Source organism: Macrobrachium nipponense, chromosome 19 (genome assembly GCF_015104395.2).
Source record: "Macrobrachium nipponense isolate FS-2020 chromosome 19, ASM1510439v2, whole genome shotgun sequence".
NCBI classification, from domain to species: Eukaryota; Metazoa; Arthropoda; class Malacostraca; order Decapoda; family Palaemonidae; genus Macrobrachium; species Macrobrachium nipponense.
The window spans coordinates 56,614,238-56,639,481 of NC_061088.1; the positions used below are offsets into that span (position 1 = coordinate 56,614,238).

At 38.9% G+C, this 25,244-nt stretch overlaps 1 protein-coding gene and 1 pseudogene across 1 annotated transcript; one reads left to right on the plus strand and one right to left on the minus strand.

Annotated features, from left to right (window-relative positions):
* Positions 1–24,491, plus strand: LOC135211796 (uncharacterized). Its single transcript, XM_064245011.1, has 11 exons — positions 1–220; positions 6,341–6,524; positions 6,806–6,903; positions 7,392–7,518; positions 13,130–13,273; positions 13,521–13,703; positions 14,119–14,633; positions 15,543–15,716; positions 20,198–20,384; positions 23,966–24,160; positions 24,280–24,491. The coding sequence occupies exons 2-11, from the start codon at positions 6,401–6,403 to the stop codon at positions 24,423–24,425; spliced, it is 1,893 nt and encodes a 630-aa protein (XP_064101081.1). The 5' UTR covers positions 1–220; positions 6,341–6,400; the 3' UTR covers positions 24,426–24,491.
* LOC135212908 (uncharacterized) lies at positions 2,012–5,334 on the minus strand (annotated as a pseudogene).
* Positions 24,492–25,244: the final 753 nt, after the last annotated feature.

Here is a 25,244-nt window from a genome sequence, read left to right on the forward strand (position 1 = left end):
GCCACTCACTGAGGTATAGATTTGCCATTACATCTGGGAAGTGCTGTGGTAGTTGTGCCATCCCGAAGGAACCCGATGCACTTGATATAAAACGAATTCAGTAATAAGATTTGCACGTAAACCACACTGGTTACCTGTAAGTGATGAGACAAATGGCAAGATTGCGCGGTGCTTCCATACTATGTGGACTTTGCTGAGCATCGAGTGACGTCTTGAAACGGTTAGGTTTCAGGTGGTTTCAATACCCGAAACTTAGTTTGACATAAAGAAGCCAATTACTAACAGAAACCTGTGTTTGTCATTGTTGCGAGTAATCGGCTTCTGCATTGGGAGTTTCGTCGTTGGATTATATATATATATATATATAATATATATATATATATCTATATATATATATATATATATATATACTATATATATATATAGTATATATATATATATATATACGTGGATTTTGTTATGTATATACAATATATATATATATATATAATATATAATATATATATATATTATATATATATATATATATATATATATATATATATATATATATATAAATCCACGTAAGAAGGTGAGTGAAACCCGGGACTTGCAACAAGTCTTTTCGTTGTTTATTCTTACATTTTCAAGTTCACACTTGGAAATCTTGAATAAACTACGAAGGTAAGTACTTGTTCCAAGTCCACAGTTTCACTTACCTTTCTACCGTGGATTTTGTGATATTCGCAAGCGCCCGTTCTTCGTTCTGCATTTTATATATATATATATATATATATATATATATATATATATATATATATATATATATATAGATATTATTATTATATATATATATATATATTTATACTAAAATATACACACACATATATATATATATATATATATATATATGTGTGTGTGTATATTTATATACATATATATATATATATATATATTATATATATATATATATATATATATAACGTTTTTTATCTCCACGCAGTGTGAGTTGTCTGTCCATGTGTAAATATATATGTGTATATATATATATATATATATATATATATATATATATATATATGTTTAGTACACATGGACAGACAACTCACACTGTGTGTGGAGATAAAAAACGTTATGCAAGTTGCTTAAACTCACCATGATAAATTCTGAAACTACAAGAAACATAAAGAATATACAAATACATATTTATTGACCCCTATCTTTCTTAATGTGTAATGAATTATTACTCTAAATTATTAGAATTTACTGTGAGAATTGGTTATTGCTTATTTGCTTATTTCTTTCATCTATTTATATATTTCTTTATTCATTTGTTTTTTTGCTAATCGTTCCTAACAATGATCATTATTAATTTTGCTGATCATGGAGGCTTCCTGGTCAAGATGTCGACGGCGACATTCAGAATTCCAGGGTGATTTTCGCAAGGTCAAAAGCTCAATTTCCGAGACCAACCTCTGACTAGTAAAGTTTGACGGTTGATTTTCGAACTTTAATGCATTTGCATCCAAATAAGCAACCCCCCTGCCTTCATGGGAACCTTGGCCACACTTCAGGAGAGCATGAAATCCAAAATGGCAGACTGACCATCTACTAGATGAAATAATATTTTCCGCAAATGTTCCAGATACCTTATTAATACCCCTTTTTCTGATACTTTCAGACCAAGGAATCCATTTCTGATGTTAGTTTTGTGATTACAGGCCTCCTTTGTAATAAGTTTTTAAAGGTATAATGCATATAATGCAAGATACCAAGACATCTTGCATAATAATTACCATTTTCTTTATTCAGACACTTTTGAATGCTAGGACATTGTTACTGTGCATGCATCCATTGATCAATTGCTGTTGCACCTGATTTGAAAAGAGGTAACAAATTTAGTTACATGCTTGATTAGTTACTGAATTTGCAACATTTTTATTTGCTTTTATTGTTCAAAGAAAATCATCGCTTTTAAACAGTGCATACCTTACTAAGCGTTGTCCTCGTTCACATTTCAGTACTGGTGTATGAATGTGAACAAGCTGTGCGAAGTGCATACTGACAAAGTAAAAGATGTCCTCTACAAAGTTTGAGTCTCTTCTGGTTTAGGTTATTATTACTTTTCAGTTTATGTCAGGGGTGCAATGGACCCCAGCCTGGCGTCTATGGTTACACCTCTATATTCCACAAGACTTATATCCGATGGCTCTTTTCAAGGTGTCGAACGTTCCTTTGAGGGGAGAAATCTGTACCTCATTTATACTTGGGCAACTTCGTATTGCCTGAAGATATTTTCTCAGGTTTTTCTTCATAAGTCCTGTTGCCCCTACTACCACAGCTATTATTTCTATTTCCTTCAGTTCCCAAGTGCTTTTCAGGTCGTTCTTTAGGTCTTGGTATTTTGCTATTTTATGCCTTTCAGCTCTATTGAGGCCAAAGTCACTGGGTGTTGCCACATCTATAATCTTTGCCGTTTTTTCCTCCTCGTTCCAGATCACAATATCAGGTCTTATAGCACCTCCTTCTATATATCTTCCTGTTGGAATTTCCTTGTCATAAAAGATGATAACTGTCCTATTTTCCAATGGTGGGCTGTGTAGTGGCCATCTGCAAGCAGGGTCTGGCAGGCTGATATCAGATGATTCACACTCATAACCGCTGCACATATGCCCGCCATTTTCTTGAAGCCGTTTGTCAGGAGGCCTTGATCTTGTATAGTACTCCTATTATCAGTCTTTCTTCATCATAACCTAGGTCTCCATGTCTTATCCATCTAAGTGACTCTTCTTTGTCTATGTAACTTTTTTCCAGTTCTTGAAATCTTCCTGCCCTTTCGTGGTCTTTCCACCTTTCCAATCTAAGTTTCTCCTCCCTGTGACTGTATTTCTGCTTGGTCTTCCTGGCTATCATTGTTGCTCGAGTCTGTTCAATACCCTCTGTGTCTTCTAGCAGATCTCTTGCGAAGTTCTAAGCCTGTTTTGTAAGTTTGCTCAGAGCTTTTTAAGTACTGCCTACTAACTATACTTACGGTTGCTGCTCTGTAGGCCTGGTTGATCTCAGTCAGGCCTAATCCATCTTCTTTGCGAGGAAGGTATATTCTGTCCATACACTGGTGTCTGTATTTGACTTTACGTAGAGAATCTTTCTGGCTTTAATATCCATCCTGTCTAACTCACCTTGTGGCCAGTCTACAATGCCAAAACCATAAGTCACCACTGGTATCGCCAGCTGGTTTATGGCAGTGATCTTGTTCTTTGGTGTTAATTCTGACTTACAGATCTTTAAGCAGTTGATGTAATCTTTCTTTATCTTTTCTCTCATTTTCTTGTGTTCTGTACCAGTTTCCTTCTATTCCCAAGTCCTTATATGCAGACTCTTCTGCCAGGTCTTCAACAAACATGCCTTCCTCTACCTCTATGCTTTCTGATGTTACTTTCTTCCCTTTCTTTATTGTACTCTTAGCACACTTGTCCAACCAAAATTCCATGCAGATGTCGTTTGAGAATTGGTGGACTGTCCTAACCAGTTCTTTCAGTTTTTCTTCTGTATTTGTATACAACTTCAGGTCATCCATGAAGAGCAGGTGGTTCACTCTTTTATTCTCTTTTCTGCTTTTGCTTAGGTCATAGCCAGCGTTAATGCTGTTCAGGATTTTACTAAGCAGATCTATGGTCAAGCAGAAGAGGAGTGGTGAGAGGCTGTCACCCTGGAATATTCCTCTTTGGATCTTTATGTCTGGAATTACTATCTGGCCCTCAGAGTGTTTTAGATAGAGAGTGGTCTTCCACTTAATCATCTGGGCTTCCAGGAAAGATCTTATTTCCTCATTGATGTTATATAGTTCCAAACATTTGAGTACCCAGGTGTTTGGCAGATTGTCAAATGCCTTCTTGTAATCTATCCAAGCCATATTAAGGTTCCTTTGTCTTTTCTTACAATCTTCTAATAATGTTTTGTTTATTAGTAGTTGATCCTTAGTGCCAAATTTGTTTCTTGTGCATCCTTTTTGTTCTTTTTCCATACTGCCTTGATCTAGGTGTATCTAGATCTCGTCTGTTATGACTCCTGTGAGCCATTTGTAGGTTGTTGGTAGACAGCAGATGTGCCTATATTTGTTAGGAAGAAGGTTGGTGTTTCCTGTTGTGAGCCACTCTGATGATTCTTCTTCTCCTCTTACCATTCTTGAGAAGGCTTGCGCATAAGTGTGGTGTAGTACTGTGATCTTTTTTAGCCAGAAATTTGGGATCTTGTCTATTCCAGGAGTCTTGAAATTACTATATTCTTTTATTTTCTTTGTTACTTTTTCCATGGCGAACCTTATTGGTGGCATTTGATGTTTCTGACTGCTCGGCCTAATGGTAACAATCCATGAATTTTCTTGGTGTTGTCTGGGGTCTTCAAACAGTGGCTTCCAAAATCTCTCTAGGTCTTCCTTGCTCGGTGGTGTTTGTACCTCCAGTGTTTCTTTTGTCATGTTTCCATACACAACCTTTGGATTTTCACCAAACTGCCTATCTATCTGTTTTGCTTTTATCTTCTGTCGTTTGTTTCTTATCTGTGCAGCTAGGGCCTTTACATTGGCTTGGTGTTCTGTCTCTGTCAGTTTTCCATTTATTTGTTCATCCCATATTCTGTATTTTTTCTTTATTTTCCTTCTTTTCTTGAGCAGATTTTGTGAGCAATTTTTGGGAGATCTCCTCTGCCCTTAACTGGTTTATTTTATCATGTTGTTTCTTTTTCCATGCTGGCTCTGCATTTCTTTTCTTTGGCTGAATTCCTCTTTTTTTATAATCTGGTATGATCTTACTTTGTATGCATCATGCCGTGCCATAGTTGATATGATTGGCTTCAGTCAGACTTAATTCTGCCGGGACCATTCTAGCAAGCACAATGCTGACTCTTTTCACCCATGCTTTGACTTCTTTATTTTCTTTAAGTCTAACTGGGTTGGGACGGTCTTCCATTGGTATTACTTTAGTCTCCTCAATTTTATTGGTTAATTCCTCTTCCAGTTCCCGATCATATAACTGAAGAAGTATGGAATGAATTGAAATCCAAAGCTTTGAACTGGAAGGGTCTTCATAGATTTGGGAATGTGTTTGATACTGTTCGCTGGGAACTGGAACATTATGGTTAACTGTCCAATTGATATATCAAAGTCAGATAAATGAACAAGATCAAAGAAGAGACAGCCGAAATGTGAGAGAGAATTAACCTCACGTCAGCAAGAACAGCATATACCCTCATCTACACCAAAGCGTCTGCGAACGGGTGTAGGAATAGTGCATGACCAAAATGTGTGTCCAGTGTATGAAACCGGAGGATGCCAAGTATCCTGAGCGAAAAGGACAGTGGCTTCTCATATCTTATCAGCCAGCACGTTATGTCTTTAAAAGCCACACCGTAGTGTTGAAAGATGATGCCATGAGGGACAGAATCATCTGCCTCATTGACTCAATCACTGATCCATTTGCAGCAGAGATGAAGTAGTAGTGATGAAAGTGTGTGAGCTGTGATGTCAGACTCAAATTGTCTAGATCTTTTGAGTGAAGAGATAAGCTAAACAAGGAGTGGGGAAACTTCTTCCTGCTGTTCAAGTTCAATTACCTGTGGAGGCCAGGGGACATCTTTTAATTTGTCAGTCTGCGCTTCGCACAGCTTGTTCACAATCATACACCAGTACTAAAATGTGAAAGAGAACAACACTTAGTAAGGTATAAACAATTTAGATCAGTTATTTTCTTTGAACAATAAAAGCAAATAAAAATGTTACAAATTCAGTAACTAAATCAACCATGTAACTAAATTTGTTTACCTCTTTTCAAATCAGGTGCAACAGCAATTGATCAATGGATGCATGCACAGTAACAATGTCCTAGCATTCAAAAGAGTCTGAATGAAGAAAATGGTAATTATTATGCAAGATGACTCGGTATCTTGCATTATATGCACTATACCTTAAAAAACTTGTCACATAGGAGGCCTGTAATCACAAAACTAACATCAGAAATGGATTCCTTGCCCTCAAAGTATCTGAAAAAGATACTCTGAGGTATTGGGAACATTTGCAGAAAATATTATTTTATCTAGATGGTCAGTCTGCCATTTTGATTTCTTGCTCTCCTGAAGTGTGGCCAGGGTTCCCAGAGAGGCATGGGAGCTTAATTGGATGCAAGTGCATTAAAGTTTCAACGTCAACCATCAAACTTTACTAGTCAGAGGTTGGTCTCAGAACTTCAGTTTTTGACCCTACTATATTGTGCCAGAAAGAGCAAGACCTTCCTTCAGTCATTACAATTAAGTTACAGAAAACTCTGTACAAGTCTGTCAGTGCACTTTTACTGGTCTTTCTCTCCAGAAGGTTTCCTCAGAAGTCGTCGATGCAGTTCATGAAGAGAGAGAGTCACTGTCTGCAAACATGAAAGAGAGACATGGGGCGACGGACGGGGAGACGCCGCCGGCAGAGTTCCCAGCGCCTTTGGAAGGCTCCCTCACGACATCAGTTGGCACCAGCAGATGTCAATGCCATAACGAAAGTAAAGGTGAGGAATGAGTCCTTCACTTCAACTCTGCTCTTCATTTCATTTCATTTCGTGTTTATTTACAAACAGTTTGGTGTCCTGGTGCACAAAAATGTGCTTCATTGTCCAATAAGTGTGAGTTAGATTTTCACTGCAATGAAAAGTGGGCTGAGGAGGTCACAAGTTGATAACATGTTATGTGAAAAGGATCATTAAATGATCATCTGAATCTTTGTGCCAGAGAGTCGTCCTTCCACTCGAAAAGCTGCCCTACAATACCTGCTTTGCTTCCTCCCCTCTAGATGGAGAAGCAGGTGTAGCGAGAAATGCTGCTGCGGGGGACTGCCCCCCTCACAGCCGATGGGGCTGGCTCGTCGTGCTCGGCTCCAGCCTCTGTTTCGTAAGTGCAGAACCGTTGGTAGCAGTCAATTCCATTTTTGTAATGATCTAGTAGTAAAATCTACCTTACTTGATCCCAGTGATAAAATTGTTAGTAAGAGTGAATCCATAAATATGGGCAAAGAAATTGTAATTCCACCTTAATATCCAGCTTTAAATGGTGATAAGTTTTATGCTACTTATGTGAATGATGAAGCCCTAAATTTACAACAAAACTGAGAGTCCTTATTTGGATGTGTTCATAAGCCTTAATTCCTAATAAGGTATACGTCCTTTTGTAGTTTTAATATCAATGTTAGTCGCCTTAATACCTGCATTTGATGTTGTCCATGCTTTGCGTGTGTTCTATATAAAACAGCTGGGCCAGAAGGCTCACAACAACCTTTGAGTGTTGTACTGATATTGTGAAAGCTTTATTAACACACTTTAGATGTCAGTTAACTTATCATATCAGCTGTATGTCTGCCTCTGGTCTTCCATGTTTCTCAGATGCTGGTGGGGATGCAAGGTCCTTGCTTTGGTATTTTTTATGCTGATAGATTGCAGGAGCTGGGAAGCTCTCCATCATTAGCAGCCTGGCTTTTCAACTTACAAGCCTTTTGGTACAATTTTGCAGGTAGGCTTATATCACATCGTTATTTGGGATTGCTATGGTATTTTGTGCACACTGTCTCCTAAGGTGTTATAATTATATTGAGCCTTTTACCTGTGAAGATATAGCATCGTGGATGATAATCCTTGGCATATCTTTATGTAAATGCTGATGTAGACTTATCACTGGTTATTTTGTGCAGAGGTATCGGAAGGGATTGGGATCATGTTCACGCTCCTAATGAGAAGAGCTACCCAGGAGAATGTATGAGTAATGAACATTACCTAAGTTTCTGTTTGTCAAATGAACAATTGTACATTTGCACTGGCCTCCTTTCAGCACTTCTTCCACTTTCATTGGATGATCAGGCAGTCTAATCCCTCTGTGCTGTTGTGACTGTAGGGCTTCCTTTCCTTTATCATTGCTTTCATAATCTTTCCAGCTTCTGCCCCTAACCTGTTTTTATCAAGAAACTTATTATTTTGATGGCACTGATGCTTTTTTCCTCCTCATACTCCCAACCATTCACATCACCTCCTCAGATGTCACATATCAGTTGGTCCCCCTACCACATCACATCCTTTGCTTTGTTTTGGCTCGATCTTTCAGATTTTCCTCGTTTATTCCTGTCTGGACCTTTTCTTTTATTGATCTTGGAATTTTGTTGGTACCACCCAAACAATAACAATAAACTGAGGCAGCCCACTTGATCATCAGTGCTGCCACATTACATTTTATAGACTGTATTTCGCCATGTAGTTATCTCATGAGACTGACTGAGACAGGAGACAGACCCACCCTTCATCCTCTTGATGCTCATTGTCTTTGATGGCATCTTGCCCATCTTGTGCTGTACACATCATCAGAAGGTTTTACGTCAGGTGTCCTTACAGGAGTCAGTCAAAAACAAATTCTCTTCACAATCCTGTCTTGCTCACCAACAGCTTGCTATCTCTTCATGTCCGGGCCTTCGTCTGTGCCATTCCTGCCGATGGCCTGCAATCTTGTCATATAATTGCCTTCGTCTGTGCTGTTTCTGCTGCTTCCCTTCTATTCTCCATGTAACGGCTCCTCTACCGTTCTCATTCGACGTCCAGTGAATTTCAGCTTTAAGATCTTAGCATTTTGCTCTCTCTGTACTTAACTAACATCTCTCAGCAACTGCCTCATCTGTGATTTTGATCTTCCCAACTTATTATAGCAGTGAATCTGAGCGTTCATTTCCATTGTAACAGCTCATTTCTCTTTTTATACCTTCTTCACTAACCTCTGCATCCATAAGGTAGCACCGTGTTCTGTTCTTTCCTCTTCTGTAATTGTTGTGGTGGGATCACAAGCAAAAAACAAAAGCAAGCAACAAGATCTCCCACATTTACATTAATTGTTCCAACTAACAAATTTTCCTACAACCACACTTTCCCCTTTACGTTACTAAATACGTGCAGGACAATTGGCTTAACGAGATACAGAACACACAAAACACAAACACATGTACTCACCTCAGACTAGAGACACTCAGGGTGAGATGCTGTGCCGCCCGCTGGATAGTCATTGAGACACAACAACCGCCGAATTTCAACACACAAAGACAGACAAGCACCAAAACCATACAAGAACTAAAAAAAACAACAACATAACAATCACTACGGAAATAAATACCAACGACTCGAAAACAACACGACAAATCATGCAACAACTCAGAACCAACACAACAACCCACAAACACCAACTGTCTCCAACAAACAACTCACTAACATCAAAACACGAAATCAAGTACAACAAACACTTCAGCTCAACAACAACCAGACAGACACACGCAAAACAAACATACAGTCCTAATATCAATCAAAAAAGACCCAATAACAACTGACCATCAATAAACTCTGCCAAAACTACTGTCCTCTATGAATGCTCATCACAGACTGGCTGACTGACTGACTTGGCAACCGTCCCAGCAGAGAACCCAGATGATCGCCCAACAAGCAAACCATTCGTTAACTATCCATCCACCACTTACGCCCTCTCTCTCTCTCTCTCTCTCCTCTCTCTCTCTCTCTCTCTCTCTCTCTCTCTTTCAGAAAACCATCGACATAAATACATACTATATTATCTTAACAGCAATACAAACACGAAACATGACATATCAACCAAACAGAAACATTTAAACTCTTCCAATTACTTCTGCAAACAACCCAACTATGCTCTCACTTACTCTCTCTCACAAGCAACCCTCATTTACTCGGTCTTGACGCTGACACTTCTGCTCTCTATCATACACATATCTAGCTCGTAATCCCCAACTATCTCTGAAATATCATTCCATGTTAACCTCTCATTCGTCCATCTCATTTTCTCCTTATGTTTCAGATTTATAAACTCATATACACTCTCAGGCACAGTCGTTAACAACTTCCTCACAAACTCCTTACACTCATTTATTCCCTCGTCTTCAAACTTTTCCCATTCACCACTATCCAAATCACTCTCTATCTGTACCTTAATCTCAGCTCTTTTTTCATCGTAATCAGTCCTTTTCTTATTCGGCCCATCATTCTTACTACTCTTCGTTCCCTTGGCCCTTTTCTTACTTTCAGCTCCCTTCTTATCCTTCCGCTCAGGTTTCTCCTTATCCTGTGTCTTCTCCTTTTCCCCCTCACATGCCGCAACCATATCACTTTCATCACTCATACTCTCGTCCATTTGCTCTTCCAACCGCTCCCTCTCCAAAAAACTGTCATCATTTCCTTCATCATCTCTTGCACATTACTCATCACTGATCCCAACTTTTCAGCCATCTTCTCAACCATCTGCTGCTCGGCCTCTTTCACTTCCTCTTTCATTCTCTCTTCTGCACTCCTCATCGCTCCTCTCAACCCTTCCAATTCCCTCTTATACTCCTCACCCTCAATCCTAATCCTCTCGTACTCTTCTTCCACTCTTTCCTTAACTTCCCTCAACAACTGCAACTCTTCCTTCAGCCTCTCCACTTCAATCAAACCTTCCATACTTGTTTTCTTTTCCAAGCACACAACTCACTATATACCAATCGTCTTGCAGCTGCCACAGCAGTAGTCCCTGTTCGGGCGCTAAAAAATAATGTGGCAGGATCACAAGCAAAAAACAAAAGCAAGCAACAAGATCTCCCACATTTACATTGATCGTTCTGATGGATAAATTTTCCCACAGCCACACTTTTCCCTTTACGTTACCAAATACATGCAGGGCAATTGACTTAATGAGATACAGAACACAAAACACCAACACATGTACTCACCTCAGACTAGAGACACTCAGGGCGAGATGCTGTGCCGTTCGCTGGATAGTCATTGAGACACAACAACCGCTGAATTTCAATACACAAAGACAGACAAGCACCAAAACCATACAAGAACTCTAAAAAGAAAAACGTAACAATCACTATGCAAACAAATACCAATAACTCGAAAAAACATGACAAATCATGCAACAACTCTAAACCAACACAGCAACCCATAAACACCAATTGTCTCCAACAAACAACTCGCTTGCATCAAAACACAAAATCAAGACAACAATCTCGGTCAAACATATGCTGACAAACTGCTCTCTCCTGAGCAGATGTGCCAAACATAAAGTTCTTTTTCTCTTCTTTTTTTTCTATTCAGTCATTTCAGTTTACCTGTGAAAATATCTCTGGTGTCGTCTCATATCTCTTTAACAATGCTCTCTTTAGGCTGTCATAATTACTTGTTAGTTATAGACTTGGACAAACAGCTCGCTTATCCCTAAGCCAGTCTTACATTTACGCCAATCTAAAATCTTTCAGTGGATGTATCAGTGTTACCACTTCTCATCAGATATATTTGTTGGGTTTTGCAATGATACTGGAGTTGCATGAACTTCTGCCGTGCATCTTATTACTTGAAGTTCACATTTCTGCTGTCTTTTCAACTTCTTGTCTCTTCATTAGATCTCTGTTTTTCATCCTCTTGTCTTACCTTTTCTCTTGCTGTTTTTATAGGCTCTCTCTCTCTCTTTCGGCTTCTTCTTTTGCTGCTTCTCTTTCTCTCTGTCGCTGTACATGGGCGAGGTTTTGCTGTTGTTGTTGCAGACATCTCTTCCCTAGGAGCCTTTCAAACCTTGTGATATAAAAAACCATCTCTCTCTATTGTCGTGAATTAAGGTTGGTACTTCAAATTTTAGCTAATACAGTAGAATCACACTGAAGCACTGCCACTAAAATTGACCCTGGCCAGATACCCAAAATGTCACACAATGTGTGGTAGTAGTCAGTGGCCCTGCCTTTATGCTTGGTGTGATTCAACCATGAATTAAGAGAAAAGGGTCAAATTGATTCACAACATTTATGACATGTCCTTGAGGCCAACTGGGCCTGAGGTATTTTCCTTAGAATGGCTCTTTTCGTGAAGTTCGTGCTAAAGTCAGTTCCGTTCCATGGAATTGATAACACTGCTTCACACACACACACACACACACACACACACATATATATATATATATATATATATATATATATGTGTGTGTGTGTGTATGTGTGTGTGTGCGTGTGTGTGTGTAATCGCCTCCAGCTCTTGATAGTCTTGCCATACATATACATTGCATCGGTACACAGTGGATCTTACATAATCCTTGTCAACTCAGCCAGCATAAAAGTTCGTATGACATTTACATATAAATTATGCTAAAGGTCTGGAACATCACAGAAAATCAAGGATTTCATCGACTAGAGCAGTTTTCTAAAAACTGCTTTACAGTCCAGGCTAAATGGCGAAAGCATTGTATGTGCTCCGACATGATTTAGAAATTGTGTTGCTTTGTTGTATCCCCTGTACTATTGTTGACACGCCATTACAATGATGCAGTGAGTATACATCTTACTGTGTGACAAAAATGTGTCATTTTTCGTCCATTGTGAGTAGGTACTTATATGAATGAGTCAATACATTGCTTTGCACCGTTGTAACCTTTTCCCTTTTGGATTTTGGTCACTCGCTGATTGTATGTGCCGTTTGCCTTTTACACTGCGCCCACTTTGTAGCAGTAACTCCCTTAGAGCAATTAGTGTCACTTTTCCAGAAAAGGGCCGTATGTTATGTTGAAGATACCATTTGAACGAAGTATTTAGAACATTTTCTTTCTTTCTGTGGAATTTATACTTTCATATCGTCAGAATCGCAATCAATAGTTTGAATCGGACAATGTTATTAATGCCACGAATGCTTTTCTCCTCTGTCCACAACTTCAGTTTTCCTTCCCTGCTCACGCTCAGGACCTCCTCCTCCTCCTCCTCCTCCCCTCTCCTCCATCCTCCTCCTACTCCTCCTCCGCCTCACTCCTCCTCCTCCTTCTCCTCCTCCTCCTCCTCCTCCTCCCTCACGACGTTACCTCCAGTCCTGTACCTCAACTGTGCTTTTCAGCTTATGTACAAAGCTTCAAATCAGCTTCAAATAATAGTAGTAAAACCAAAAGGTTATACTTTGGATATGTACCTCTCGATGAAAATGATGTTAAGTGACAAAAAAAAACTGTATTTAGGAAGTTTCCTTCAGATTTACGAATGAGTCATTACCAACAGTCTACAAAAGTTTGTCAGTGATTCCAAAGATTGAGAATAACTTGAGAATTTCACCCCTAGGACCATTAGCTGGGCCTCTGAGTCAGAAGTTTGGACAACGTCTCGTGGCCCTCGTGTCAGGGGCAGTTTCATCGTCCTCTTTCGTATTATCTGCCTATGTCACGGAGCCATTTCTTCTGCTCTTCACTTTTTCATTCTTCTGTGGTAATTGGAATCATGAAGCATTTTTACTGTATTTGCCTAAGTTAAGGTTTGAGTTCATTTCGCATTCCATAAAGATAACTTTCCTTGCAACAGGTAGTATTAATTAAAGCTCGTATGAAGTGAATTATCATTGAATGAATATTCTTATGTTGCTATGTAATACTATTTCAGCTATATTACGAATTTCTGCTGTAGTTCAATTTCCAGCAAGATTCACTGCACTATTTGTTGATGATTATACTTTTAGGCGTCGGCGGAGGTTTATGCATCAACTGCTGTTTCCAGATGAACACCAAATATTTCAAACATCGACTGGGCTTAGCAAACGGCATCATGATGGCGGGAGGCTCCTTAGGGCTAATCCTGGTGCCCCAACTTGCCTCGTATCTTCAGCAGATTTACCCCTTTGAATGGGCCAATATTATTGCTGGTGAGTGACGTGCATAGTTTATTTATTTAGATAATAACAGTCATGCAGACCAACAAGACGATGGATGATACTTCACTCTACTGCAAGCTTCTGTTATCTTAACACTGGTGGGAGCGTTTCCTTTTTGCAGACTCACATTCTGTTCTTAGGCCTTTTCAGTCGCCTCTTGAGTATGTTATAAATTGATCATCTTGTCGGCAATGCTACACATCATCTGCAGTCTCTGGGATACACCGACTGAGAGGTGTCATTGCTTTCACAATCAATGACTCTGGGGAAGAATCGATTTGATGACTTTAATCAAACCAGATACAGCTATCAATACTGACTCTCATCAACTGGCAATTTGTAAATAAGTATTTTTTCCTGAATGTATTGAATAATCGTATGTAAACGTGCAGGATCTTTATTCTAGGTACAGTCATGATGAATGCAATTCCAGCAGCAATGCTTTTCCACCCAGTTGAATGGCACATGAAACAAAGCAAACATTACAATGTCACTGATGATGCCGTTCCTTCAACAGCGTCACAGGACTACTTCAAGTCTAAAGATCATTCTGATAATGAATCCCTCAGACCACTACGTAGTAAGTCCAAAATATTTTCGGAACCTCAGGTGAATAATGGTTTGAGGGGCATGCCGAGAGGCACATCTGTTCCACATGACCTTCTGAATCCCAGTGTGCAGTATAACCGACTCAGCCTACTCCATTCCATGAGGAGGAATCGAACGCTGAGTGAGTCACCCGACAAGATGAAAATGAACAGAAATGAAAGTTGTCGAAACTTCGGTGTCATTGGGACTCCGGAGGGAAGCAGACTAACTCTTCTATTTAGGAGGAAGCACCACAATGGGCAGCGTTCTTACACTTCAGCAAAATCCCGGAGAAGAAGACACAGTAAGTCATGTTTAAGTTTTTCACAAATAGTAGGTCTCAGGAGACTTCTTTCGTTCTGAGTGAATACCAGTTGTTCAGAAATCCCGTCCATGCATTCTTCCTGCAGGTCTCACTCTCAGAGATGAGATCTGCTAAAATGATAAAAATCAGTCATTAGATATCACAAAGGAAAGAAGCTTGGAAATTTGACTCATTTTTTCTTGCCTTGTCTGTTATAAGTTCCCCCAGTTAAGAGCTTGATTTCAGATCTCTGCTGCTTTTTGAAAGCGCTTTGAAAGAATACTGTGCTACTACATGAGATTTAGAATGGCCCAAAAATTTAAGTGTGAGTGTGCGTGTGTATATGAATAATGAAAATGCTCCTGCAACTGCATACTTGTCTATTATTGACCTCTTTTTGCATATATATAGCTGTCTGTTTTCTTCTTCGAGAAGTTTTCCATTTTCATATGTAAAAGATCAAGCCTCTGAAACTGACTTCCACTTCTACTTGTACAAGATGAGTTACTTGAATGAAGCTCTCCCTTCTCAGTAAATAAGGTGAGCTTTCTACACGACTGACGCTTGAAAGTTGACTGTCCTCCTTTCACTATGCACCACCAATTTTCAATAGGCCTAATACACTCCTCATTGCACAACGCCCATTTCTTTAAATGCATTCCACTTTAAAATTCATTCTTTCTTAAAATTAAGAATAACACCCTTACATAGATGTGTGAACTCCTTTGTCTTACAAGATTGTATGAACTGAACGAAATCAGCACCTGCGTGATTGTTCGAACGCATCTTGTCACTTGAGGAAAGCGCTGACATTGAACATGTCCAGGTTAAAGCAGGATGATAGCGATGACAGCAGAGTTAGGTTCGGAGAGAAACATTGTTTGCATTTGAAGCCAGATTAGGATTCGTGAGCATCACTTTTCTCAATACTATTTCAGATTTCCCAGGCGCCTGAGGAGGAGGAGGAGGACTCGCAGCGTCGTGGAAGGGCCTCCATTCCAGGTCTTCTAAGAAATCTAAGATGTGCACAGACAGCCTTTTGGAAGGATCCGTTGATCATGTCAGTTGCTCTCTTCACCTCCGTCACCATTCCCACAGCAATTAACATCTTTGTAAGTTTTAAAGGAAGAGTAGTTGCAGATAATAAATTGTTGTCTGCTCCCTACACCTTTTTACTGTTAAACAGAATGTCCGCACAATGAGCAAACCCTTTGTTTTATGTTTGCATATTTCCTGAAAGTTGCTGTTAGCTCTGCGTCTACTGTCAAGTGACCTCAATATAAACGCAAGAATTCGTCAGTTCCTGTTAATGAGTTTTTCTCGGAGATGGGAGCCCCCAAATTGACTTCCTGAATTCAACATTACGTATAACTCAGCTCACTTTACAAATGACTGTTTAAATGATGAGGCTTCCTGGTCTAGCTTTCCCCGTTTGCAGCGTCAGAGTGATGTGGCAGAAATCAATATTTTTGTTGTCTCCTTGTAAGGCTGCTGCTCAGAAGTAAAGCAAAGCAAAGTTGCAGCTTGAAAAATAAGTTCAGAAAATGCATTCTTAATGTTGCAAACGTCAAACGGCATCAACTTTGATCCTTTTTTATATTATAAAATTGCTTTCTTTAAAAGTGAAAGATTACCAAAAAGGCGCCCATTACAGACTACGCAAAATGTTAGTGAGCTGCAGAGCAATATTTCTCTAGTAGCTGAAAACATTTGAGAAAATTCAAAACATACAGCAAATAACTTCAAAATTAAAAATATAATAGTTATATTGTAATAGTCAGGAATTTATATCTTCCCAAATGAAAGCGTACCAAAAGATGCATATCATTCAGCAATCAGAAAAAATTATATGTATATAGTAAACGCACACGCGCGCGCACACACCCATATATATTATATATATATATATATATAATATTTATATATAGATATATCTATATAATATATATATCTATATATATCATATATATATAAAATATACTTATATATTATAATATTATATATATATAAAATATATATATATATATATATAATATATTGTTAAAATTAGTAAAGCATCAAAAGTTTTGGAACTTTCAATAGTAAATTGAAAAGTAACAGTTATAGAGAAACCCAACTAACTAACGTGAGATAAAATTTGTTCATGATAATTAAGAGAAATCGTATTTAGGAAAACATGGAATTTATCACAACTCATAAAAGTGATGACTTTCTTTCTCATCGCTCTTTTTTCAAAAGAGACCTCATGAAAAGACGCTGAGAATAAAACAACAGAGAAAAAGATCTGAAAATAGATTCTCTGGCAGGGAACCACATCTCCAGCTTTAATACTGTTTGTATTAAGAACCTTCTTCTTGGATTTTGCAAATGATAGCTCATTAAACAAAAGCATGGAGTGCAATAAACTAAAGGACAGTTTTATAAAAACCACTAAGAAAGGAAGTCAAAGAATCAAGACTATGCAAGCTCCGAACGGCCAGACTTCGTTACTTTCGAGGTTAACATTCTTTTATTCGTACAGGTGTGTCGCGCTGAGTTTCAGTTGGGGTCGATGGAAACTAGTAATCTTAATAAAACATGGTGAGTGACAGCTGTTAATGATAACTTATACTATTATTGCTAACAGACGCGACTTAATCATGTTTTCACCAGTGCAAAGTTCCTCCTGCTGCATTGATCTTTTGTAATCACCGCTCATACTAACAACTATGGATTCAATTTTTGGAGATGAAGGGATGTAATGCTACATCCGGTCAAGATGTTATTCCCAATGAGAACAATATCGTGTTTCATTGTATGATTTAATTGGGTAATCAAAGTGTATGACAGAGTCAGGGGGAAAGATCACGTCTGGGGCTGAACTGGACCGCCAATCACAATCATTCACTCAGAGAGCCAACAGGTTAACAGATCACACCGAACCTGAGATGGAAACGCTTGCCACAGCCAACACATGCAATGACAATGTACTTAGAGGTAGTCTGTATCTGAGTCGGATCTGCTTTTGTACTCATGAGCAGGACTAGAGGAAGACCAACGGTGGAAACAATAGGGGCAGTCGAGTGCTGATGTACAAGTCTACTTGGCAGAAATGAAAACAAACTGGGCTGAGGTGGAGACGTCTTGCTGATATAGGCGTAAGGATCTACCCAGTTAAAGTGATAGTACACGAAGGAACAAGGCGAAAATATAGACAAGAAATTATATTTTTGCTCAATGGAGTTAGGAGCACCATTCACCATAGCACTGAAACATCTGTCATGGAGACAGAGTTCAGGGAGGAGCCACCAGCCATGACTAGGATAAAGAGGGGCCGCCATTACAGAAACCAGACTCAGACAATATGAGAACTGTATAGGATCAAAGCCAATACAGACCATCGGTAGCTACTGCCAATCATAGATCATACGGCAGATCCACTAATACTCAAATATCGTATGATGGCTTATTTATAATATATTTGTTTTGTGCTACAATAACTTTATAACATATGAGCTAAACTTACAAAATGTTTCACACTGTATTTGGCTTCGCAATATGCACTTCATGTACTTTAAATCTACCAGACCCTACATAGTACTATTTAATTAAAATAAGGTACTAGATAAGAAAGAATATTCAAGTTTAAATATTTACCTCATCACACGAAACTGAGTAAAAGTATATAATCAAGGCTTTACAAATAAACCATAGCATATAATATAGTTGTGTTTGCAGTGCTGAGCATACTGACTAGGAAAGTTGCAACGCGTAAAGAAATCAGAGCAGAGTATCCAGTGTGTTGGATTGCCTTTCGTTCTCAAGTAGAAATTCTGCATCAATAGAATGAAAAGGTTATTTTCATCATCTGGATAAATAAAAAGAGTTGGAATCAATTTTAACACGTAAAGTATAGTTTGCAGAGTCTAAACCGATGATACAGTGAGACGAGACTGTGACAACCCTTTAGCCCGCCATCCCCTCACTCACCCATGAGCAACAGCAGATGACTCACTTGGATGAAGTTACGGAAATTATTTATGTTCTGATACGACCCCGGACTCTGCATATGTGCCTTTCGGGGTTTAAGCAAAAATACTGTGAGAGGATTGTGATTATGGATCATGGAAATTATTTCATGTCGCACGATCTCGCTTTATTTGACTTGTATTGTCTACTTTATGGATTACTTTGTTTGAAAGGGATTAGAAGTTTTTCTTTTTTAACCCCACTATTTCCACATGAGGCAATTATCGTACTAAGCAATGGTATGACGTCATAAAACTGGATAAAACTGCATGGCTCGCTCTGCTGGTCCATAAGGAAAACTCGAAATAGTTCTGTTGGCCATCCAGTTCCCAAAACCCTGAGAGAATCACATCACCTTAACCTCATCGCATCTAAGATTTCAGAGTCTCTATCTAATGCCCTGCAGTGCTTTTATATCTAACTGAACTATTCTAGGTGCAACCTTTGAAGTCACCTCTATAGAATGAAAGTTTCAGTAGATGCATCACGAAAGTTATGTATCGTTGGTAAGGCCTCATGCGTATTTATTTATAACTGATAAGTCAATACAACCTGTCTTAGGTCGTGTCCACTCCCTTCACTTGAATGTACCTACTGTTCTCCGGTGTGGATGTCTGCTTCTGCCAGAGATTTAGCTGTTGAATAGATTGGTCTGTGATGGTAGGTTTCAGTTTTCTAATAGTAGCAGTTATGACCCGAACCGTTGACGAATGGTCCCTTGTTTGTCACTTTTCCATAGGTTGTAATTTGACAGAGACCTTTCATATTGGCAACTGATCCCTGATCCCCTTTTCCTGCCGACAGCAACCAGATTCGCCGAAAAGCAGCTCCAAAGCGCAGTCAATGCGCCTCGCTGTCGAACTTCTCAGTTCCAGAGGTCCTTTATTCCTCACACCGTGGGACTGTGGAACAGCCTCCCTTCAGAGGATGTTCTCAATTGGAGCTTCAGAAGTTCAAGCGAAGGTGCAATGCATTGCTTCCCTAAAACAGTTTAACTTACTTTCTAAATATTTATTGGTTAATTTGTTCATTTATCTGGTTTTCTAATAACTGACCTCCTGTTTCCGTATTTCCTTTTAGTGCCTTCTGTTACGTCCTTCGAATGAACTCCTTCATATTCTTTGGAAGCTTGAATTTAAATTCAATGGCTCCCGTCGGCTTGTTCCATAAGATTGGTGTTCATTCTCTGAATAATAATAATAATAATAATAATAATAATAATAATAATAATAATAATAATAATAAATAATTATATCAAATGAGGTCATTCGCTATAGATCTTATCGCCTTCACAGTGACTGAATTGACAGAAAGGATCACATTTAGAAGGGCATTGAATACTACCTTCAGTGTATGCTATAACTCAAAATGTAGTACACCTCAAACGTTCAATTATGATATAAATATGAAAGTCAGTTCTGTTCAGAAATATTGTTGGTTAAACAGGATTACAAGCCAATTATAATCAAATTTTATTAATCATTTTGAGCGGTCTCTATAGTTTGGCGGCGTGGATTTCTTCTCGTATAGTATGTCTGAATCCCTGAGTGATAAATGATTGTTGCCATTGTTTATTCCGTGCAAGGCGGCGGTGCCATTCGCCATGAGCGACGCAGGATTCAGCGTGCAGTTGGCCGCCTCTGCCGTGAGTGTCAACGCAGTCGTGGACTTCTTCACGAGACTCTTCTGCGCCCTCATCGTCGACCAGCCGTGGGCGAGCCCGAGGATGATTTATGGCTTAGGACAAATCGTCCTTATTTGCGTCCCTCTGGGTAAGCGCTGATTAATTAAGGAAAACGAACTCGAGTGTTGTTCCGAAGTGCCGCCTGTGAAATATATAGGTCTGGAAAGCAAGTTGAACGTCTTCTCTCTATAATTTAATAGGTATTAATGATCTCTTTTCCTGAAAAACAGGATTTGGAGAAGAATCCCTCGAAGAGAATTCGTAACTTTCATGCTAATGGATTCATGCTGACTCTCCTATCTGGACTATCCAAAAGGAGCGAGTTCATTCTGATCTACTTAACTGAAAAGGCTGCGTGTGGTCGTTTACATATCAAAATGCATGATAACGTTTTGAAGTATCAAAGTAACGTATGATACGTATAACATTATGTATTCTCGCCGTCACATTCAAAGTTCCTTTTTCATCTTACTGTCAGTCCCAGATATATTTTGTTGGACTTATTGGTTACGCCAGAGCTATAAGCAGGGGATTCGTTTTAATTGCTGACAAGTGACAGATGTGTAGTAGTTTTTTTTTTTAATAGATATTGATCACAAAACGTTTGTGATTGGTCAGTTTTTTCATTAGCCTGCTAGTTTGTTTCTTAGGTTTATATAAGTATGAAAGGAAAGTGAACATTTCATAAGAAGCGATGCCCGCTGTCTCAAAAGCTTCGACGTGCACTGAGCTGCCTCCTCCAGCCTTGGGTGTTTCCACTGAGAGTCCAGCTTAAAACAGAACAATGGAGGGAAAGAATAAAGCTTGAGGAGCGTTTTCAGTAGTTCCCCGGAGGAGCAAAACTGGAAATTCTCTTCGTTGTTTCGCCCTTCTAGGTCTTATATTTATTAACTTTAGCTTTAATTTCAGAAGTCCTTTTTTCAATTTTCTAGTTTACAGTGAGTCTGTGCTTCTGTTTCATCTAGTACTCTTCGAGCATTTAGAATGTTTCATTTCAAGTAATGTTGAGATACATATTTGAAGTAATATTCAGGATAACTATGGCCAGTGTCTCGCAATGCATCACTTTTCATTGTATATACACATACTTCGACTTACGACAGGTGCGACTACGATTATCCGCGTTTACTAAGAAAGTAGCAGTTAAAAGAATTATGAAAGTAAGATTTTTTATTAACGAAACATCGTGCAGAAGGCAGCGCTTAAAAGTAGTAGTTCCAGAGATGTGTGTATAGAGGGCCATACAACAGCATAGCGTATTATCATGTAGGTAAGCAATTTAAGAATGTATGCCTAGGTTGGAGGGACTGACTAAGTTTGATATTCATCTATTTAAAGTGTTTGCATGAAAGATCTCTAACGCTAGCACACTGATATCTCATTGCAGTCTGGCTACCAATTACATTTGATAGTCTGTTGCCCTCTTATATGCATATTGTAGCTATTACACACACGCACACATCTAATCTTAGTTCTCTCTCTCTCTCTCTCTCTCTCTCTCTCTGAACACTGTCTCAAGAAAAATAGCTGTCATTGCGCTTCATATACTGTTTCAAGAGTCTTTTATGAAGCCGCAGAAGGGACAGAAGGGACACTTTTACCGTCAACAATTTGGCCAGCTAAAACGGCAAGAAAGGATATCAACTTGGAAGTAAAACTGAATGTGATTAATCAATATCACATGACCTAGAGCTTAAGGATCAAGAACTCACTCGTGAGGCTGTGGAAATGTTTTGCTTCAGTGAACTCTATTGTGACTACGAATCAAAGACAAGGGCAAATCCATGAAATGGAAGTTATTAATGGCCGGGATAGAAGACCAGATTAGAAGACGAACGCCATGAAGCCTCGTTACCAAAAGTGGAAGTCTGTTCAAGAAGAATGAATTCATCCCAAGTACCTACTATATGGTTCAAAAGGTTCGGAAGAAGATTCAGTTTGCATAATGTTCTGGTAATAGGAGGAGAGGCAGCGAGAAAGTTCGTCGATAGTTTTGATGAACTCATAAAATGAAAAAGGATAAAAGATTACAACAGTTCCTATGCAAAAATTAATAGTTATTCGATTATAGCATTTCCCGTGCAAAAGCTGTGCCTATAATAATTCTTCGAATATTTAAAAAAAAAATAATAATACCGAGTAAACGCGAAAAGGTAAACATCATCAAACGCAGTTGGTCCTCAAGTCATACGCAAACATCGAAAACGGTTTGTAACAAGACGAAACAGAAACTTGGGCAATATACAAAACATTGTTATGAATTGGAAAATTAATTGGCGAGATGAAATATATTAATTATGATATATAACTAGCTGACCAACCCGGAGTTGTCGGGGTAAAACTCTGAAGAACTCAAAGAAGCTTCCCTGCACCACCTTGTGCTGACTGTCCCTTTTATCCAGAAATTACTGTACTGACCTGCCTGGGGTAACTCTGAATGGCACCAGATAAATTCTCTCTCTCTCTCTTTCTCTCTCCAACCTTCTTTGTTTCTTACCCTCTTTCTTCTCCCTAACACCCCCTCTACTCTCCCTCTCTCCCTCACACCTTTTCTATGTCACACCCTGCCCAACCTCAAGCCCCTTTGGTGCCACTGATGTCTTACCCCCACAGTATTCGATGATAAGTCATATTTAGTACGTATACTGGGAATCGAAAGTCATATTGTTTACCAGTATACCGAAAATTAGGTATGAAAAATTCGTAATGTTATTAAGTCTACGGGCTGAACCAGTCCCGCTTCGGGGAAAGCACCCCGCCCCTCCGGCGCCTTTGGTGCCTTTTGTTGCTTGAAACCCCATTATAAACCATTTTAGGAGTCCCTTCTATAACCCTGCCAAGTTTCTTGCCCATCAGACCAGCCTTTTGGCCGCGATTGAATGACAGACGGACGGACAGACATAACGCCCATTATAGTAAGATATTAACAGTGTATACTGTAAATACATAAGTATAATCCCCAGTTAAAACTATACTCCCCCCAAAAAAAGTAAAGCTAACGGTGTGTGTTTGTGTAAGATCATCCTAGACAATATGCCAGATGAGATGTAAACACGGGTTAAGTTACAAACAAGAGGTTTCCATGATATTAAAAAGCAAAATGGGAAATCAATCATTATAATAAACCAGAAGATTAATAATACCTTTAAAACATTTTTTAGAAAACCAACTACGAGTTTAGTCCGCACTAAGTCTAAGTCCTGACAAGGGAACACAAATACGCAAAAAGGTAAATTTACTAAAATCTTAGTAAAAACTTAATATAATCATTATTATAAAGAATGACAAGAAAGTTACTGTATACAAATATACTCATGGTATTAAAACTATGGAAGGCTGTTGGGTAAACTTACAGCACACAGCAGAGAGTAGAGGTTCAAGAATCCCCTTTGGCCCCAGTGTGTTGCCCTCTCCCTGGTAGGTACTTTTCATGTCTTCTTTTGTCTTTCATCACTAAGCGGCTACCATTAGTTACCGTTTGCACAATAAGTCTGTCCTTTGGAGATAACACAGCTTTTAAGAGCCGTTTTTTTTATCTGTTCTCAGCAAAATCTGACGCCAAAAGCACCCCATCATTTGGAAATGTACATTCTTCTTCAGCAAACAGCCAAAATGAATGCTAGGTGGAGACTGATCTATACGATGAATAACTCCAGATGTATTTTACAGGTCTGATGAGTGGATTGCACAACTACTGGGTCATCTTTCTCTGCATGGGTGTACTAGGTGTGGGCCTTGGCATCGTCTACGCGTTAGATGTGTTCATAATAGCCTATCTTGCAGGAGAAGAGAACCTTGTGCTGGTTTTTGGCATCAGTCAGTTCTTCCGAGCGATTGGATTCCTGATGCTAGGACCAATAGGAGGTATGACAATATTCTGTTATCCACCATTCAGCTGTCTGATATAGCTTAAATCCTACACAGAGACTTACTCTAAGGGCTGCCTGTAGAGAAGAATGAAGTTGGTTTCTACTTCTTTTCAGGGGTTCTTCGCGATGCAACCGGGAGTTATGCTTCTGCATTCTTATTCTTCATTGGAGCCGTGGCACTAGCTTTTATGATCTTGATTTTCACAGTCTTTCACACTCACCATCATTCACAGTCAGGTATTCAACGTTCTTCAAAATAAAAAAATTTCGTATGTAAAGAGAAACAACATTAAAAGGCGAACCTGATTCATAGAAAGTATAATAATTTTCTTTTCATCCTATTTCTTACCAATAACAGCATATCTTATTTACATAGAGGTGTAGCCTAGTCTTATATTACTTACAGATTTTTTCAATCGGTAATTTCCTTTTCAATTTGATTTGTGAAGATAGGACATTTTAAGAAATTGTCAAGGATTTCTTTCCAAAGGGAATCAAGATTGCACAAACACGACTTATTTGTTTTTAAAAGCGCACGAGATAACTTGGAAAGTATCTAAGATCTGGGATGAAGATATAGAAAGTGAAGTGTTCCAAGAGAGTAGCTACTCCTCTGCGAATGATTTTAAAATATTTGAATATCGATACGCATAGTGAATTCTTTCATAAATATACAATACCACCATTAGTGAAGTCAGTCAAGGGTATTGCAACTTATGACAGTGCCCCCCCCCCCCCCCCCGCCCCACCCCCACTAGTGAATATGAAACATGGATTCTTTAGCGATTTCAGTGTCACCTGACACGTTCCTTTTCTTTCTTTCTTGTTCTCTCTAATCTTCAGCTGAAACCCCTGCGTGGACAGAGTCATATCAATCCAAGAGAGTTCCAAAGGGAAAGTAGCTTGCAGAAAGAGAGAGAGAAAGTTATAGGAAAAGGTGATAGATAAATAACTAAATAAATAAACAAGAGGCAATAGGAAAAATAGAACCGATGCACTTGAAATTCAGGGGACGTCAGCAGAGAGCAGACGGGAAGGATCCACAACCGCCTTAGGCAAACTATTCCAAATTTTAGTTG

What these genes read in the sequence shown, in the direction of transcription:
- LOC135211796 (XM_064245011.1), top strand. Translation starts at nt 6,401, where the DNA reads ATGAAAGAGAGACATGGGGCGACGGACGGGGAGACGCCGCCGGCAGAG. An exon ending in TCGGCTCCAGCCTCTGTTTC is followed by an intron (nt 6,904 to 7,391) that starts GTAAGTGCAGAA and finishes CATGTTTCTCAG; the next exon opens with ATGCTGGTGGGGATGCAAGG. An exon ending in CCACAGCAATTAACATCTTT is followed by an intron (nt 15,717 to 20,197) that starts GTAAGTTTTAAA and finishes ATTCCGTGCAAG; the next exon opens with GCGGCGGTGCCATTCGCCAT.